The following is a 21099-nucleotide window of genomic DNA, read 5'->3' as shown; positions in this document are numbered from 1 at the left end:
CATCTGACGCAGGACTCAACCTTTGCACCACCTATTACCCCGGATCACACAGACTGAAAACCCTCCTTAAAGAACTGTTCCCAATTCTACATGACAATGACGCGACCTCATCCTTACTACCCCAATGCCCATCTATCGCATACAGACGACCCGCCAATCTCAAAAACCTTCTGAGATCCACCAACCCTTTGGCGCCCCCCCGTGACAAATTTCCCAATATTTCCCCAACTTGCAACCGCCCCCGATGTAAAACCTGTCCTCTTATTATGCCTACTCCCCTCTCCCTACATCCCCTCATAGCCCCCCCACCTCGTTCCCACGCTAATTGCCTCTCAAAAAATATTATTTATCTTTTATCATGCAAGCATTGCACTTCCTTCTACATAGGTGAATGCATTACCCCCTTATCCATCCGAATGAATAATCACCGATACTCCTGTAATTCTGCCTCACTCTCTTCTCTTCCTATCCCTTCACACGCCAATTCCCACAACCTTTCATTCGACCAGTGTTTTTCCCTCAGCATCCTAGAATCCCTACCTGATTCAGCTACCAACATAGAGGTGAGAACTCGTGAATCCGCCTACATACTATCCTTCCGTTCCTTTAAAATTCCCACCCTTAACCGCCATATTTAATTTCCCTCCCAGCATTCCCTCCACACCTCCCCTCCACACCTCCCCTCCACGCCCATAACTCTTTCCCCTCTCCTGTTCCATAGCATATTTTCAGTCTCTCTTGAAGAAGGCCCCTGAGAGGGCCGAAAGCTCGAACAATTTACCGTGTAAGTGTTCTTTTATATGTGTCTATTCTTTTCTATTTGTGTTATGTTGTGTCAGCCAATTATATATATATATATATATATATATATATATATATATATATGCATATGAGTCAAGATACAATACTCCATGAAGCTAGATCAAGGAGACTTTTGCGCTTGTGATCTGCTCGATTCCGCATTCCCCATCATTCTTCTACCAGTCTTTTATGTGTTCCTATCCCTATTCCTCATATCAATATCTATGTGAATGAATGTGTGTGTGCATATATATATATATATATAAATAGTTTATAATAATATATAATATAATAAAAAATAATTATATATATATATATATTATTACAAACTGAATTATTAATAATTACTAATACGCGCTGAATGTTCAATTCACTCTGCAATGCTTGTAATCCCTTGGCAGGCTAACAAACTAAAGCTTGACCATCAGCCAATCTAACTTTATGAATTCCCAATCGACTTCCATTCCTATCTTTAGCTTTTCTCATGCCTCTATAAGCATTTCCTCCGTACATCTATATACGTTGAACAGCACAGTTGGTCGTGGAAAACCTTGCCTTACTCCTCTTCCTAACATTGCCCATTCGGATTCTCCGTTCCCCACTCGCACCTCAGCAGTCAGAGACATGTACAGGTTGATGATTAACCTCCTGTCCCACCAATCTATTCCTATTTTCTGCAATATACTCATTAGTAACCCAAATTCAATCTATCAAACGCCTTTTTGAAATCTACGAAACAGGCAAATACGTCCTGAATGTATTCTATCTTTCTCTCGATTAGTGATTACGTTAATGCAATGTTAATCGCGCGTGCCTCTTCCCTTCCTAAGCCCAAACTGATCATCCCCTAATTAATCAATTACCCTACTCTCTATTCTTTTGTTGAATATCCTGAGAACAACTTAAGCTGCGTGGGAAATCAAACTTTTGGTTCTGTAGTCCTTACTTGATATAGCCTTTACCTTTTTCTTGCTGGCCTAAGTTCTTTGCCGTATTGTTCTTCTTTTTATTCCTTCCACCTCTTTTGAATCATTCCCAATATTTTTCCCTAATTGCCTCTAACTATTAACGCAAATTCTATATTTATTTTTCTATTTAATTTTACTTTCTATCAATTTTAACTTATTTTTCTAGGTCAAAGCTTGCTGGCCTAAGTTTTTTACCATTCAGTTCTTTTTTGCATATCTTCCATCTCTATTGGATATTTTCTATTTCAACTAGTATCTTATCCGACTTGCATCTAACTGTTCACACAGATATTCCCTTCTTGCCTTCAGAGAGTGCTTTAACCTTTTTGTATGGCGAACTAATTTCATCTTTTCTCTTTAAAATGTCCATATCCTCGCACTGCGTCTTCCACCTCGCTACTTTCACACTCATAGTTTTTCTTCTTAAACTATTATATTACTCGTCATACTTCCTTCTACCTGAATCTGTATTTACATTCTTCCATTTTCTTCTATCTATATTTCTAATCATTTCATCCGTAATCCATAGTTTCCTTGCCCTTTTCCTATTGAAAGTTCCTATATATTCTTTTGCGTCTTTCGATATCCCTTTTTTGATATACTCCCATTATTGTTCTCGATATTACTCGGCTTCCATCCCTCAGTCATGAATTTTTATACAGCCTGCTGATATTCCATTTTTGACAATCCAGTTATTGCTTCTAGATTCCATTTCCCAAGCTGACGCCCCCGCCTTATCTTTTTGAATCGGGCATTACACTTCATTACAACTAACTTACGATCAGAGTTCATATCTTTCCCAGGAAACTCTGCGAATGGGTCACTTAATTTGTCCCAACCATAAATATATTCGAACTGATACCTTTCGGAATCCCTTGGCATTTTACATGCATACCTACCGCTTTACTGACGTCTAAGCAAAGTGTTGGTGATGACTAAACCTTTTTTCTGGTAGGATTCAATTGGTTTCTCCCCGCGGTCATTCCTTTTACCTAAACTGTAGTCCCGCACCTCATCACCGTCTCTTCCTTTGCCTACCGTCGTATTCCAATCCCCCATCACTAAAATGTTTTGCTGCAGGAATACACGCGATTTCATCCTCTAAGTTATCGTATTTCTTAACGATTTTTACCCCTCATGATTGCTTGGTGGCATGTTTTATTAATAATATTATCTTTCACGTGACACAATCACTGAATGGCCACCCCACAGGGGTCAGACGCTTTTGCAGCCGCCTCTCTGAGGAACAGACGCTGCGTGGACTACCTTTTGTCCACCTTTCGAGGGAGCTCTAGGTGTCATCGGAACGTACAAGTCCTTCCACAGCGACAAGGTTGTAGTCCATATGCATGCACACACACACTCACAAACACACACACACACACACACATATATATATATATATATTACTTCTACCATTACTTCTATATCTTCAGAGGAAGACGGATTGTTTCCGTCGAAATATCAAGAAATAACGTGTGAGTGTTCTTTTTTTGTGTTTCTATATTGTGTGTTACTGTGTATTGTACTATATATATATATATATATATATATATATATATATATATATATATATATATATATATATATATATATGTTTAATGTGCTGTCCTAAATTGGTATTTCCTTCTGTTTCACGATCCCAGTTTTCTCAATTTTGTCTTGTTAAAAATTTATTTGTGTGGTGTTTTAGACTCAAGAGAGGAATAGGGTTATTTAACTTGATTAATATATTATCAGTTTTTGAAATAGAATGCTAGATTCAAATTTTCCAATTATTTTAAACTTTTGCTAAGGTACATAAAAACTTTAAAAAATGCATTTACTTATGTTTATCTCATTAAAATAACATGGAAATTCCGTTCCTCCTTTCGAGAAAGCATATAGATTCTGGGATATCTCTCTCTCTCTCTCTCATAACGTCCATGATACCGGCTGAATATTTTAGATTCACGGGGAGCGCGATATTGAACCACCCAAACTTTGCTATGGTTTACTATGATCTCCTTCTCACTCATTCACCGAATCCATTCTTTCCCAATAAAGACTCAACCGTTAGGAAAACTGAGAATCCCTCCGAAGAGTCACGTTAACTGAAAAAATCTGTTAAGAAATAGATACTGTTCGTACGCGGAGATGGTTCTGCGATATTTACAAACATTATAACTTTTCCAACCGTCGCCAAGGTGACAGGTATGCTCCCTATCGTCTTCTCTAGGCAAATAAATTATATTGAGTTAACAGGTATTCATTCTTTAAAATATATTTTAAAAGGTCATCAATTGTTAAACCATTATTTTATAAGTAGACTCCAAGGGTTTTCATTTTGCAGCATTATTGAATTATTCTATTCAATGATTCTTGAATTAAAATGAAATACGAGAATCCGAATGAGTTAATCGTACAATCCCTGAATCCTGGAAATTTTAAGATATAGCATATTTTCCGCCGCCATTTCTGGTGATATGTTGGTGGGCTGCGATCAATAATAGATGTTTCATACACTTTTGATCAACACTACAATTGGAGATTACATTATATATCGCTACAGCTAAATAGAAGGACTTATTAGTGCATTCCGTCGTCAATCGAACTCCTGAATTCCCAAGTGGTGTAATCGGGAAGAGGAGAAGAAATGGTCAGTGCTGGGAATTATTAAATCATTCGACTTAAAAATACTCCCAAAATGCTGTTAGATTTTATTCGTTTGCTGGCAATAGGGCGACCCGTCAACGGGAAGGAGTCTACAGTAGGGAAGGCATGTACATTGAAAATCAGTATAGTTTATCTCGTGGGACGTGTTATTCTAGTAGGTAAAGTGCTAGGCTACTTGCCGGAAGGCTCAGATTCGATTCCTGGGGACACTTTTGGGGACCCTCAGCTTTACACAAGACGTGATTTTTCGGGCACTAGATCTTCCTGGAAAACCATAGGCAGCACAGGAAAAGGGCCTAGCCCCCCCACCCTACCCTGATGTGTGAGTTTCACACACCTTTGACACAAGTATATGGTAAGCCACCTATCAAACCGGTCTTCGGATAGATAACTGTGTTTTATCGGCTATCTTAAGATACATCCGAAATTCACCTTCAATGCGACCCAGTTATGGACAGGAATTAACTGAAATATAATATATAATGAAGATAATGAAAATGAGATGAAATTCAAGAGCTAATATTTTATTTAACAGTTATATAAGCAGATTGTAATATTAATACAATGTTCTTAAAGCATATTAGTTATTAAAAATTACAGTGTCAAACCGTTCCTTGGGAAATTGCCTATGTGCCAAATTTGTGAGTACTTTTTGTATTCCCTTTTTGCAGAAAATTAAAACGTGTTAAAAAAATCTATTCTAGTCTAACATTGGATTGTCCTTTTTTCTTAAGTTCATTATATTTCATCACGGTAGAAAACTAATTGGCAGCCCTCTATTCTTGAATGGGGGTTTTTGTATTATATGATCACTAATGTGATTGAACGAAGACTCGTATGGTGATTATAAATATAAATTAACTTGGAAAGTCATCAATACCTAATCTTCTTAAAATTATCGCATTGTCATTAAGCAAATTATGAGAGCTATTATGATTTTCAAATTCATGATAATCGCATATAATTTCCACACATAAGATAATATTGGTGATACATTAATGCCATGCGGTCAATACCATGGTGGTGAATTTAAACAATTAAGCCCCAGTCGTAATGATCCTCAATCACTTAATTGCAATTAGCCTTTTACAACTTCTCTTTCATGCTCCACCCTGGCCTCCTCTCCTGTCATTAACAGCTTGAACTGCACGCACCCTAAGGCATGTATTCGCTTAATGCAGAAGCCAGGTAACTTGGGAGATAATAAGGTAGTCTCGTATGTGCTAAACTATTTCAGTTTTAACCCATAGTCGTGAGCACTTTCCCTTCTAGAGGAATTTTACAAAATCGATCCGAAATGAGAGAAGAGATGTTATCCAATTATATGAATTCAAAAAAAATTATTAAATGGTTTAATGTAGAACTGCCGACGTAAAATTATGCTTTTAACATTATTTACATTGAATATATCTGTTGTTTTGATTGTAAAGTAACAGAAAAAATACACCCGCCACTCGCTAATAGTAAAGAATACTCGGTGAACAGAAAACGGGAATACCTTCCCAGTCCTTTCTAAGCACTAAAACTCCTGCACCTCAATGCAATTTATAAATACATTCTCGGTGCTAGTATTCTTTTACTGAAATAACAACGTTATCCTCTCTAAAAATCATTACTTTTACTTGCTTCCGAAAGGTTTTGTCCATTCAAACTCGCCGTTTTTTTTAAATCCATTAATATTTTTTTTCCAATGTTCTCTCTCCGGTTGATATTTGGCAAAAATATCCCAATACCTCGACACCGAATTTTTCTATCTGTTTCTCAATCCAAATGTGGAAATGTCACGAATTCGTAAATCCTATTTTCATTATACGTGGCTATTTAAAAATATAACAGAATGTGAATACATATCAATACAATATAGCTATATTCTACAAACTACACTATTTTTTGCATTAATATATACCCCAGTCGTCTGGAAGAATGAGAGATGGAAGAACATAATGAGCTAGACAGCTATTTCTATATATATTATAATTAAGCTTGCATAATTGATTAAGACAGCTGACTGGCCATCTCTTATTCCTTTAAAAACATGGTAATTTAAAACGATTGTCAGAGAAAATCGTCCAGGGTATAATGCACTACCGATTCTACACTATATTGTATTACTCTATGTAAGATTGTTATTTCCAACTACAATTTTATGTGGCTAACTCGCATGGAACCTTTTTGATTCTGTATTCAATTAAATTAACTGGTAGGTTAAGTCATTATCCTCTTATCACCAGTAGCATCTAAATCGAAACCTGTAATTTACTCTTATGTGTTTGGCTACAATCACGAAAGAAAAATCACACACCCAAGGTAATAACAATTCTCACAGACTAATTTTGCGTAATTATTTCAAATTTTCATGAGATCTTAACTATCATGATACTGGGTGCTGCAAGTTTCAGGCGACTTGAGCGCTAACAAAAAAACCGAGGCAGAAAACTATTCTCGAACCTCAGCCAATCCATTGAAAAATGAACTGACATTTTGGAAATCAGTTAACAGCTGATTAATAATGTTGTTTTCTACTTTCCATCCAGTTCTTCATCCTTCCTCTTGGCCAGAACTTTGGCCTGATATACAAAGAGAAATATGAAGAATGGGGCATCTCTCAGGCCGAGTACTCGTTCATGAGAAATCTCGAGTTTTCCGTGTCCAGCTGTATTGGTAAGAATTGGCACATGCTGAATTATCTTGTTTGCATCAATATGATATCAGTTTATAAATATTATTGGTAGTTCACTGTTTTAGGTAGGTGTTGGATGGATACATAGTGAACAACGATACATTTTATTACCTTTCCTAACATAACCTGACATCCTATCCCCCAATAAACCCATCCTATTTTCCGCAAGCTTCCTTCTTCACTTCCCTCCGTACGACACGCCTCTATCTTCCTCCCCTCTATCTCAGGCTTCAACATACCATCGCCAATCAAAACGCTCTTCAACCATCCTTCCTGCCTCCTTTGGATTTATCTCAAAAAAATCCTTCTCTCCCCCGGCTACGCCTATGCCTTCCTCGTTTGTTTTCCTTTCCATCCAATTCACCTTTCTCATCTTTCTCCAAACACACATTTAAAAAGCCTCCAATTTACGCATATCATTTTGCTTCAATGGGAAAGTGTCGATGCTGCACAAACACACGCTTACTATTTGCTCCACATACATATTGAAAAGTCACCGGAGATAATGGCAACCGTTGTAACACTCCTCGTCCTAACGTCTACTCCTATTTTCTGCAATACATTCATCAATTCTACACAATTCACTCTATTGAACACCTTATTAAAATGCATCCCGATAATACTCAACGCTCCTCTCTATAAATGGCCTCGTAACTCCTCCACGCGTGCCTCTCTACTTTCTGAACCCAAACTGACCATATCCTAAGTTATCAAACTCTTGTTTCGATTCTCTTATAGATAATCCTAAGTACCGCATTATCTACGAGAGAAATGAAAGTTTTTTCTAGAGTCCTGAAATACGGCTGCTCAGTTGTTTTTTGAGATGGAAACTGACACTGACCTAACGAAATCTTACGGATAAATTCCCCCCTCATAAATCCTACGAATTATTCCTAAAAAATAATCCATTTCCATAAACCTTCCCATCCGTGTTTTTCTAAGTATTTATCTTGTTCCGCGGGAATTTTATCAATACCTACAGTCTTATTTGATTTCAATTACCTTAATTTTTGATGCTCCATGTCAGGAGTGTAAAATTTCACTACCACGCACCCTAGCGGTGGCTTGCAGGCTAACATGAAGATATATAGTATATATTTGGAATACCTTTCTTATTCACAATTTAGTACGTCTGAACCCAAACTATCCCATTTACGCCATATTATTTTTCTATGGCTAAGCTTGCTGGCCTAATTTATTTTTATACACAAATCCTCGAAATATTCTTTCTATCTCTTTTGGATCTTTCATATTTCAATAATTACATTTCATGGCGTATCTTTGATAATGTGCGCGGAATTCCCCTTTTTTTAATCCCGATAGACGTTTTTCATGACGTAACATTATTCATCAACTCAAATGGGCACGTTGCATGACTAATTATATAATATAGTTCACAAAAATGTTATATCGTATTAATTCTTAATTTTTTTCTCTTCCCCTGGTAGGGCTACTGACGGGTGCTTTGCTGAGGAGATATGGGTACAGAAAAATGGCTCTTTTTGGGGGATCCCTTTGCTCTCTTTCCTACATGGTAACGTCGCAGATCTCGAGCCTCACGAACTTCACAATTTTCTTCAGCATCCTAGGAGGTGAGTCGCATGAGAGTTCTCGAAAACGTCCTGTCAAAACTATCCATTTGGACCCTTATAGAGATTGCATGTTGATCCTGAAATATAATTCGAAATCATTATCAATGGATGAGATCGCAGAAATTAATTTCTTCTTAGTCTCATAAAACGGTCTGTATATACTTGGATAATGGAGACCCCAATATTGGAGTCTATTTAAGGAAATACTCGTTTCTTGCTTTTAAAATAGATGCACCAGCGAGAAAGGTTGGTATATAAAACATTAAAACCATTGCGAATGGATGTTTTCGGTCCGATTTAGTCCATTTTATAAGATAGTCCTCCCTTGCTTTGTATACCTGACCTGTATACGTGTAAATGGTATGAAAAGTATACAGCATAATTAGTTAACCAAAGGTAAAGGTAGTGTGTATTTATTTTATAAATATTTAGGCTATAAACTGTTAGTCTTTTCTCCAAAGTAATTATGACGATAGCTTTTTTAAATTTTGGCCGACGACCATATTAATCCGCTTAGTACTGTGTCTTAATTCACCTAGATTCACTTCCCGGAAGAAAAATGTGGTGAAACTATTTGCCCTTCCTTCAATTTCAATACCATTTATGTTAAGCTTGGAAAATTCACTAAATAATCAACTTCCAACGCTACTGTGCAACATTTATGCCCATTAACGATACTTCTCTTTCAACTGATATTGGGTGTGGGCACAAGTCGCTGAAGGTAGCTGGAGTGCTAGCACCCAATGTAGCGTGATTTCCCTACGACTTATTTCTTACCACGAGTGCAGCACTTGTGACGACATGACAAGGAATCGGATAGATATAAATGACGTGTAAACAGTCGAGATTTCGGCAAATGGAGGCGCCGCGTGATGCTGAGACGTAACGAGTTTTCGGTCATCGCTTCGTTCTTAATAAAGGCTATATGAAGCTCGTTTCGTGTACACTAATATAAGCACATATGTAGTTAGAGATGGATTACGTATTTCTGCGGAATGATTTTTGTTAAGTTTAAAAGGTGAATTTAAAGAAAAATCTTTGGTACCCATTTTTCCCTAATTTGCATACCACTTAACTCAATAACTCTCCAATGCCTTGAAAGCTCACTTTTTGCTTTATCCCTTGCAAGAACTTTCATTTCTTCACTCGATCGGTAGGTGTGGGGAAAGACCTGACGGGAAACCTACGTGGCAGAGGTTATCTACCTTCCAATGGAGCTGAACGGATAAACATTTATATTGAATACAGTCTAGAACGCCCTATCTAGTGTACGGAGGTAGTGCTTTCAAAATAGTAAAATTCAGAGTGGTTTCTAAGTTCAGTTTTTACTATTGAATCCCTCATCGCTCAGTGAAAATACAAAAATATACAGGGAAAGAGAGATTAAACAAATATTAATAATAACAGTAAAATCATGCATATTTTAAATGAAATTTAAATTCCTATTACGAGGCTTCTTATTGTTTACTGTTCAATATTATTAGTTTAATTAATATTTCATATACCCATTCCCTCTCGGACGAGAACAGGCGTCGGCGCGGGGATCGTGTGGCCATCCAACGCCCTCGCCCTCAACACGTACTTCAAGAAACGCCGGGGCATCGCGACGGGGCTCTCGTGGACGGCCACCGGCCTCTCTCCCGTCCTCATGCCGCAGCTCATCACATTCCTCCTGGGCTACACGGACGTCCACGGTACAGTGCTGATCCTCGCCGGCCTCGTCCTCCACACCATCCCCATGGCCCTCCTCCTGCAGCCGGCACACTGGCACGGCAAGTGGGTCCCCAGGGCTGCCAATCAGGGGGGTGTCGCCAAACAGCCTGAGGCAAGCGAGGAGGAGCAGAGGTTCCTGGAGGTAATTCCATTCGCATATACATGTTTATAATTTAATTTTACATTTTTTTCTTCCTACATTGCGGACCCAATGGATTAGTTTTTTTAAGGGACGCCAAGACCTTATAGTATGAGATACATGATTTGAGTATAAAGTATCTGGAAATGTTTCGAAAATGCCTCAAAATATGTTAAAGTACATGCCTTGAGCATCGCCACGCTTTTGCCATCGGCTTTTCCACGACTCACAGGATCGCTGGTCGGCGGATTGCGAAAGGTCTCTAAGGGTACGCATGCAAGCTTCTTCAACGGCACTTAGGGTCCCACGGCGTCCTTTGAGTGATGATTTCACTTTTGGAAATAGGAAAGTCTGCTGAGGGTTGGTCTGGACTGTAAGGGGGTTGGGGAGACGTCGTGATTCCGTTGCTTAAGGTCTTCACAAGCAAACACTCATCTCTGCTTTTGATCGTCCGTCAAGGCCTTCGGGACGAGTTTAGTGCAGATGCGCATCACCAAATTTTCAGTGATAATTTTGGCACTGTCCACTAATCAATGCAATACGATTTTTGATCATGCGCACACTTAACCGACGTACTGGATTCAGCACTTCACGCACACATCAAGAAAAAATTACCACCGAAACCTTTTATGCATACTTTATATTCAAGGTGGAAGTTAATAAAAATCGGGAATTGGTTAGGAAACGATTATGTTTCTACAGATATGGCACTGGCGAGTATTCCCATTGAACCGCTGAGTAAGTACGACTCAGTTTATTGCAGTGCGAAGAACTATTGAACTGTTAACTCTCCGATTAACCCAGAAATCATGCACTTAAATATTTGCTAATATGTTGATGGGATGATAATAATTTTATGCTGTGAAATAACTGGAGAAGATTTCGGAACCTCTGAAATGCTACAGACACAAAATTAGAATATAAAAGTAAATAGAGCAAGTCTAGCTTACAACTACACATTATTTCATGATTGAATGGATTACATTGCTTTTTAGTTTTTTAAATAGATATTCTACCGGTTAAGGTAGGTTTTGGATAGAGACGACTAACAAACAATTACCTTATCTTTCCTATCAAAACACAAGTCAGCATCCTACTCTTCAACAAACCCTTGTTCATCTCAGTACTCTGAAATATTTCTTAACAATAAAGAACCCCTCCTTTTGTTTTTTTGGTTCTGGAGTAAATCGGGAAGCTTCCTCAAGCTTGCTACTGAAAAATATTTACTATCAGTAGTTCCAACTCTTGATGATGCTTACTCCAAGAGATATAGATAGTAACCGAAAGGCTTTAGAACGAAGAGCATGGAATGCATTTTCATTTATTGAATGTTGGACAAAGTTTTTACCCCGCAGTTACAAAAACACACGTCGGGGAATTCAATGCATTAGCATCACCGTTATCATTTTAGGCAAAGAAAAGAGTAAGACTCCTTGAGACTCGTACTCTTTGAGGAGGTGAGTAAGAAGTGGGGAGGGAGAAAGGAGGATGAAGAAGGGAGGAAAATAAGAGGAAAAGAAGGGCTCTACTACGTAACTGCTGCGAGGACGGGAGAGATTGGGGAATACAAATATTAATGTGCAGCGGTCAATGATCAACAATTATTTTTTAAAATATATATTTCTTTTTCTTCTTGTTCTTCACTGACGCGGCCCAAATTTGAAAGATGATAGGCAAAGGTGTCATTTAGTTCACAGTTATTTTCAAAAGCACTAAAATTTTCTTTAGTCTTTCTTTAATGGGCGTGTAGCAGAGTTAATTTGAACATTTAAGAAAGACAGTGAACATCGAAACACTGAGAATACGTGGAACAACATCCTTAACATCACGCACCTGGTAATCAACAGGTTTGTTCAAGATAAATTTATAAAAGAGTGCAAGAAACCTACTCGCACATAAATGATAAAACACGGAAGTCGGAAAATCATTACGACGCCAAAGACCGAATATTACGCCAAGATGATAAATATGAAGAACGATATCTCTATAATGAATGATATCACTTGCGATTATAATATATCTGGAACGGATGCCAAGAAAGAATTTCGGAAAATGTTAAGCGATTTCAAAAGGAAAAGATTAGATGAAACTTTAAACGATAATGAAGAAGCGTTTCGTCCTTTTATGTCAGAGAGATTTGGGGAAATATCTTTTCTCGCAAAGGTAGAAGTCTATGTCTTAGATAAAAATATCATAGGATGGATCAAAGACTTTTTGAATGGCCATGTACAATAGGAAGTCACAGATGGTATTAGCTTAAATACAGTAGAAATCACTTCATGTATTCCCCAGGAAAGTATTTTCGGACCTATTTTTTTCCTTCTTTACATTCACGTCATTTACTCGGTGGTTAAAAGTAAGATACAATTATTTGTTGAGCTACGAATTACAAGCTCGTAAAGGTTTGAAAACAGAGTTGTTGATTCTGAAGTGGTCCGTTGGACACGAACCCTTGTTTTCCGCGCACTCCTCTATCTTCGCAGCAGTTAGCAGTCATATATATATATATAAAATATATATATATATTATATATATATAAAAAATATATATATATATATATTTATTTATTAGGAAAACGGATAGGAACGCACACAAAGGACGAATATGTGTTCCTAACCCTTTTCCATCTGTCTATTTCCATCTGAATTACTATTTGTTCGACATATGGCGTATAAGTATATGTATAAATATATATATATATATATATATATATATATATATATATATATATATATATATATATATATATACATATATTTCATTTTTTCCAGCCACCAATTATAATTGACAGCTTACCAGTTATATAGTGCTTCCTTTCCTCCCCTTGACTTCACTGTCATTTAATTTGAGCATATGTAGGTGTATTCTTAATTTATATATGTATATGTATATGTATGTATGTATGGGTGTGTATGTGCGTACTTATGTTTGTATTTATGTATGTGTATGAATGCATGTATGTATGTTTATGTGTGTATGTGTATGTGTGTGTGGATATGTATGTATATGTGTAGGTATGTGTATGAATATAGGTATGTATGTGTGTGTATGTGTATGTATGTGTATGTGTGTGTCTATATATATGTATATACTGTTTTCTTTTCGATGTGCAAATCTGTGTTAATGAATTGATGTCTGTCTATATGTATTTATGTGTACATATGACTGTATTTATAAGTTTAATGGCTAATATAATATGTATATGACGATGGGTTAAATGGAAGAAGGGACCATTTGGTCTCAATTTCGCCCAAATAAAGACCACTATCTATCTATCTATCTATCTATCTATCTATCTACTTGCAGAGTATAAAAAAGAATAATTTTTTCCTTACCTCAATTGATGACAAAAATGCTAATTCACACGAACTCACGTCGTGCGGCTTTGTTACTGCGAACTGTAAACGATCAACTAACAAATTGCAATGGATTACCAAAAAGTTTCAAAGTAGTGAGTTTGATTTTTTGTGTCAGAAAATTCTTTTAAACATTTTTTTGGCATTTCATGAGGATGTAAATTGGGATTAAATCTTATTCAAAATGCATTTAAAACCACCAATGTGTTGCAAAAATAGTTACTGTACATGTCCCCATGACACACATAAATTTGACAGTGTTGCAATGTTGCTATGATGTGGCGAGGAAGTCTTTTCTTGTTGTCAGGAAAAATCATCTTGCGATTTGCTGCGTTGGCAACTACGGAACCGGATGGATTCTTACTTCTTCCAGGATCGCCATCTCGAATGTTTTTTCGATGACACATTTTCGTACTCTGCTCATCGAACTTTGACCACAAGTCGCGTATGGGATAGAGAGAGAGAAACTGTTGTCACCTGAAGCAACGCAAGAGACGGCAACCCCCGAAGACGAATGAATTTGGGAACGAGACGTCTAGTCTTTTTCTAAATTCAATTCCTAGTGATCTGCGGAAACGGTATTTAAAACTGGTGACTTTCTGATTGTGGCATTTCATTTCTAAGTCGACTTTTCACCTTGTAATATCAATGGGGGATAAAAATACATCAATGGGGTCTTTTTTGCGAGAGTTGACAATGCAGATCAGCGCATTAACGGAGTGATGTTTTGTGCATTGCTTCCAGTAATCAAATAATGATTGGCAGAAAAGTCTCACGCTGTCTACTTGCAGTTTCAAATATAAACATTTTACCTCAGGGAAACAGACGTCCTATGAAGAAGCGGTCAATCAAATCACCTAGCAGATCTACTGAAAAATAATCGGATATATTTCATTGGGATAAGTCAATCATTTTGGCATGGAGGACATTTTATTGTGTAATTACTTTACTTGTAATATTCTATTTCGGAATTATTAAATAAAAAAATCTAAACTGCCTATAATGAACTACTTTTGCATTTGTGCAAAACATAATATTTATTTTTTAAACATTCCTAACCATGATAGCAAATTAATAGCAAAATATTGTCCAGTTATTAACAAGCAAATGTAGGAGGTCGATTTACATGGAGATATAATCAGCTAATTTTTTTTATAATCACTCATTTACCGGGAAGAAATTCATGTCCCGCGAGTGTCACCCACTTCCACGTGAATTCTTCACCCAAAACGGGGCGAGGGTGCGTGACTTTTGGTGATGGGAAGTGGTCGTAAAGTGAGAGAGTTCTCGTTCACAGGTACCAGAGGGTGGACACGGTGCCAGGGTCCACGAACGAAAGGCGTCTCTGAGGATGGGCCAGGTGGAGACCTCCGACGAAGACGGGAAATGCTTAGTGAACACGCAGTCCACGTTGGGCCTTGACGTCGCGGCGCCAATTAGCAGGCACTCCAGCGTATGGTCCCTGGCCAGCACCCGGAATCGCCAATGCACCAAAGACCGCCTCGACGAAGAGTGCCACAAAGAGTACGAGGTGGTGGTGCCCGAAGTAATTGCCACCGAAGATCAGAAGAAATCCGTCCCCGGGGCCAGAGAGGAAGCCGAAGTCACGCTCCCAAAGTGGACGAGAGCGATAGGCGCCGTCGTGGATTTCTTCGATCTGACGCTATTGAAAGACCCCAAGTTTGTGACCATTTTCGTCGGAATGACGTTGGGCTTCGTGGCCGAGGTCAACTTTGCCCTACTGGTGCCCTTTATTTACGCCGAATACGGTTTCTCAAAGGACTTAGTGGCTCTCTTCATGTCGACTATGGCCATGATGGACCTCGTGACGAGGTTTTCAGTACCTTTTATCACGGACCGCCTCCAGATGGATGCCAAATTCATGTACTCGGTTGGAATCATGATTTTGTCTACAGGAAGAATAGGTAGGTACAATATGTATCCAATATATAGATAGATAGATATTTTGGAATGATTTTAGCCGAGAAAACCTGACAGAATGAAATATCATGTTAGAGTTTTTCTAACAAAAGGCTTTAGGATATGGTTACACCCACATTTGGTGAAAGATGAGTGGACATTTTTTAGGTATTTAAGAATTGAACTCTTTCGGTAGGTTTCAGAGTCATCAATTTTGAGGAATGAGTTAGATTTTTCAAGCGAACGAATGTTTTCAGCATTGCCTTCTCTACATTTCCAGTTTGAAATGGAATGATGGCGAAAATTAATTTCGCAAACAACAACCGTAGACCCTCCTCAGTTTTGGATTAAATATTCACAAAAATAAAATCGTGAGTGAATACATTTTGTCTTCCTGGCTTAAAACAAAAACGCTGAAGGGAGAGACCCAAATGCAATTTGTAGTATACTTGTGAATGAATAAACGAGGTCAAAAGTTTTCTGTTTTCTTAAGCTTAGATCATATTTGTTTCCATAACAACATTTCTCTGAAACCCTAGGAATGGCCCACTTAAGCGGTTTTAAAACATTGATTGCTGTGACGTTGTGGCTTGGATTTGGAAAAGGACTGAGAACTGTCTACATGGCGTTAGTAATGCCGTCTTATGTCCCTCTTCACCGACTTCCCACAGCGTCGGGATTGCAGATGATGGCCAACGGGGTTATCTTCATTTGTGTCGGGCCTCTTTTTGGTAAATAGTCTTTACTTCTCTGCTGCTGTAAGGGTCACAAATAATTTTACATCTTCGGGTATTTCTTGCATAATTAACGAAATGAAATGAAATAACAAATTTATGTAATGTCTGCGAATTTAATGTGATGAATGTAATTATTTTCAAGGTTACCTGCGAGATAACAGCGACAGCTACACCACCTCTTTGCACTGCATTAACATTTTAACTTTCGGAATGGTCGTTTTATGGACGGTGGAATTCTTTGTGGAGCGAAGTTGCACGAGAAAAGCCAAGAACAAATCACCAAAGATTGTGAAGTGACCTGTTCTAGTTGATGGTTGAAATGAGGAGTGGCTGACGAATATTTTACGGCCATAATTGTGACACTTCTTAACATATTTATTTTGTGTGTTTTAAGTTGTAAAATAATGAAACTAGACAATAAAAATTATTACTTTTTGTAGGAATGCTATCATAATGAATATTATCGTATTACAAATCAAATAGAAAATCCAAAAGGAGAAAGAATGCGTACGTAGCTCGTCTCATGGGAAGGAGGCCGCTTCTCCGCTTATTTTTCTGGTTTCTTCACTCAGGCACGGCGAACTGAGTGTGGAAACATTCACTTGTTTTCGTCGTCCTTTCAACGGCTTATTGAAACCACGTGGTTAATTTTCTTATGACCTTCAAAGTCTTGATTCAAGCGAATTGGAATGTGACCTTAGGTCAAATAACGCTTACGGAGTCGAAGCGAATGCTGACATGAGAGTTCTTAATAAGTTACTTGATACGCACGATACCCTATAAAATATATTGTCAATGGTATCCGCAGAAATAATTTCTTTCCTTAAAGCTATTTGAATGCCAGTCGAAAAATGAAGTGTGAACCATTGAGAAGTTTAAAGGTACCGTATGGAGCGATTATTCAACGGTCGGGTTTTCCGAGAGTAAAAATGATTTTCATATGAAATAAACTCACTCTGCTCGTTAGCCGTTAGTTATCAACTGTCGTTTCATACCGTTTATAACATCAAAATGTACTTTTAAATATCATGCGATTTTGTTGAAAATGAAAAGAATTCAAAATATCCCTCAGTTAATTTCCATGTCCTTGGATAGAAATGATAGAATTTATGGGTCCATGCACATTTATTAGCTATACATTAAATTTAACTTAACTTTGTATTTAACTTGACGATTGAAAGCCATACAAGTATTAGGTTGATAACACCACGTTGATGACATAGCATAAAGTTAACAAGCTGCCATAGCTATCTTTCGGAGCGAAACTAGGTTATTAGTACATGATAGCCGAATAGTGATTCGCAGCTTTACTATTGCTTTGTTCGAAGTGACTTTACACCATCTCTGATATCATAGACGCGAAATAAAAAGCAAATCAAAGCTTTTCTGTAAATAAAGGAGCGTTTTGCAATGATGAGCTGAATGTATACGTTACAGCTCTTCTGGTATGCGTGAGCAAGTATAGTATGTAACTGAATTAACCATGATACATATTATTTGAATAATTTATCCATAGCTGTATATAGTAACTAAGAATTGAGAAAATTCTCATCTTGCTTATCATCCTGAGAACCACCCTACGGTCGTGCGAAATCAAACTCATTTTTTTGTAGTATTCACATAATATAGCCTTACCTTTTAGGAATAGGAACTAGCACTAGCCTGACAAAGCCTTATGGCCAGAGTCCTATCCCATAAATGCTACGAATTAGTCGATGAAGAGTCTTCTTCCAACATTTGTCTAAATCTTTAAATAGTTGCCCAGGAACGTAGTCTACCCCTTCGTCCTTATTTGATTTCAGCTCATTTAATGCCATTTTTAACTCAACATCGAGTGTGCCTGGAGCTATGCTATCTTTCTCTACGTCAAATTCTCTTCCTCTATCTTACCGTGATGGCCTAAGTTCTAGGGAAATATTTTTGTATATCTTGTGATCTGCTCGATTCCGCCTTCCCCACCTTTCCTGTGTTCGTCTTTTATACGTATTTCTATCCTTTTTCCCTTATATTTATTTCCACATGAGAGAATATATATATATATATATATATATATATATATATATATATATATGTATATCTGTTCAGGGTAGAGTCGACAAGTCTCTTGTTATCTTTTTCATCCATTTCGAAAGCGCTTTTTGAGTTCTGAGATAAGTTTTCATGGACATGTTGAGAAATTACGCTACAAATTGGGAAATAATGAGTGAGCTTTCTAACCGGCATTTATGCATTCTGCACTTGTATGCCATTCAATAAAGACCTTTACAAAACCATTATCAATGTCCATGCCAAAATTACAACCTTCCTGATTGCAGCTTTGAATGCTACAAAATGTGTGGGTAAAGGTGACTGGCTCGACTGATTTAGTATGCATCTGTGGCGAATGAGTCTTTGTTTTAAAATAATCAATACTTTCACGATGTTTATCAGTAAAACTTGTAATGAGTTTTGGAATAAATTTGAAATACTCAGAGATATATACGATGCCGCGAAATGAACCTGGTACAGTTTCGTAACTCCCGAATACGTTGGTAGTTTGATAAGTTTAGACGAAGTCAGAGAATGGTGCGCGTCAACGCTAATCTCAGTTATAGGTATCAGTTGAACGTAGATACTCTGTTTCAGTCGGATTATTTTAATCTGGAGTGCGTTTAGCGTTCCTTTCAATGGGCTACGCTGAATGATTTCCAAAAAACGGTTGAAAGAGAATTTTGTGTGTTGATCAAAAAGTATTTTATGTAAGTCCAATTGCTGCTGGAGACGACAGAGAAACCTAGAAAACGTCATGGTGCGTTTGAAACATCTATTCATAATTTTTTTATAAAATTTCTTTCGTGGATTCAAAATTTTCAGCGGCTTTACGTAAAACTATAAGTGATGCTGAACACTGAATGTCCTGTTCAGGTCACCACTACGGAAATAATTGGTATGATCAATGAAATTGTGATAGGTGATAGAAAGTGCGTGAGATTAATAATTCTTAAGACATAACTCATATTTTGAATCGACATTTAGATATGAGAAAAAATCCCTAAGATTAGTGCCATGATTGCTCGTAGCTGGCCTATAACGTAATTGTGTGACCATTTCAAGTCCGGATTGCAGGTATTTCATGGTACCCCGCAAGCCATCGCTAGATTATGCTAGGGGGTGATCACAGTCCAGACTAATTTTGACTTTCAGACTTTTTGAATTTTGACTTTTTGACGTTGATAAGACCAAACGAATGTGTATTTTAATAATAAAATAAAACTTTTATCTATAAAAGTATGCAGCTTTCACTTTTACTTGAATATTTTAAATCGCTTCAGTAAATACTAAGTTAATTCAATCCTCTCCTTCATTTGTCTTTTTATTCTTACTAGCATCCATCCAATTGTCCTACTTTTCTAAATGTTTAAGATAATAATTTTAAAAGAAACTTAATTTTGTGTGTGAATGATTATTTCTTTTGTCAATATTTTTACCTCTTTTCAATTCAATTCACGGGGAATGAGTGAAATCTGCTATCCTTTGTTAACTTGTACCTTAAGGAGTACTGCCCCACTACTCTCGTGAGATTTTCTTTAAAAAAATAAGTTATACAGGCATGATGAGTAGACACCGCTTTAAAGAAAGAGCCGAGTGAACGAACGAGCGACCTTACACCGCTGACTTCACTTGAGATAGTCGAGAAATTTGAGAGATAGTTAAGGAAATGCTTTGTGACACTCCAACATTATGAGAGGGAGGTGACACATATGACTACGCGTTTCCACAGAACAGTTTTTATTGCCGACTAGTTTTACTACACTGTAGTAGCTTCAGTCCCGAGGACGCTAAAGTCTAGAAAAACTGGTCGGCATTAAAAATCTATTATATGGAAACGCAAAGTCTTATTATTCACCTTCCTTTCATTACTTACGACATACACCCACCAACACACACATACAGCCGAACATGGTACTGCCAAAGTTCGAACTAGTGTTTTTAGATATCAGTTTGGCATAGATGCTTGAAATTAGTAATTGAAAATTACTCAAACGGTTGATCATTATCTGTTGTAAAGGACAAAAATGTTATTATTTGACAACGATCAAATTTCTCCACATTCATTTTCTTTCCTTCATTAGCTTCTTTATCAAGAGGTGCGACTTGAGGTTTTAAGGTTCTCACTTAAATCATATTCTAAAGATATAAGAATGGCCACATAAGAGCGCAGTTGAATTACTAGATTTAACGGTCTCTCGATTTATTGCTGCACACAATCATGAAGCACAAGGGGAATGGGTAGATCTTTGGAGTGGAAGGCGAGCCCCAGAGGAGTTTTAGATCGTGATGCCGAGGGCTGGTCAGCAAAACTGATTACTTAGTTACCAGTTCCTAAAGACTGGTGACTAAGTAATCGCTGAGCGAATTAATATTGGTCGAGCAAATGTATAGGGCTTTGTCGAAAATGTTTGTCACGAGATTTTTTCATGACTTTTCGAGTTATTTATCAATTTATTCATTGAATTCATATTGACTAAAAGAGCATAAAATTGGCTTTAGTTCATTAT

At 37.3% G+C, this 21099-nt stretch overlaps 1 protein-coding gene across 4 annotated transcripts in view; it reads left to right on the top strand.

Annotated features, from left to right (window-relative positions):
- The window catches only part of LOC139697691 (monocarboxylate transporter 5-like), a 33107-nt gene extending 16136 nt beyond the window's left edge, over positions 1–16971 (top strand). For 2 of the 4 annotated variants that reach the window (XM_071596508.1, XM_071596507.1), the window contains exons 2-7: positions 6959–7085; positions 8553–8696; positions 10226–10551; positions 15202–15829; positions 16364–16555; positions 16704–16971. In XM_071596508.1, the coding sequence (XP_071452609.1) occupies positions 6959–7085; positions 8553–8696; positions 10226–10551; positions 15202–15829; positions 16364–16555; positions 16704–16858 (1572 nt within the window). In that variant the 3' untranslated portion in view covers positions 16859–16971. Of the gene's footprint in view, positions 1–6958; positions 7086–8552; positions 8697–10220; positions 10552–15201; positions 15830–16363; positions 16556–16703 lie in introns of all 4 variants that reach the window. The other 2 variants (XM_071596510.1, XM_071596509.1) reach the window with 1 other exon arrangement.
- Positions 16972–21099: the final 4128 nt, after the last annotated feature.

This window comes from Hetaerina americana, unplaced genomic scaffold (assembly GCF_022747635.1).
Source record: "Hetaerina americana unplaced genomic scaffold, ioHetAmer1.1.p SCAF_8, whole genome shotgun sequence".
Classification (NCBI taxonomy): Eukaryota; Metazoa; Arthropoda; class Insecta; order Odonata; family Calopterygidae; genus Hetaerina; species Hetaerina americana.
Note: the sequence above shows the minus strand (reverse complement) of the source record. Positions and strands in the feature narration are given on the sequence as shown.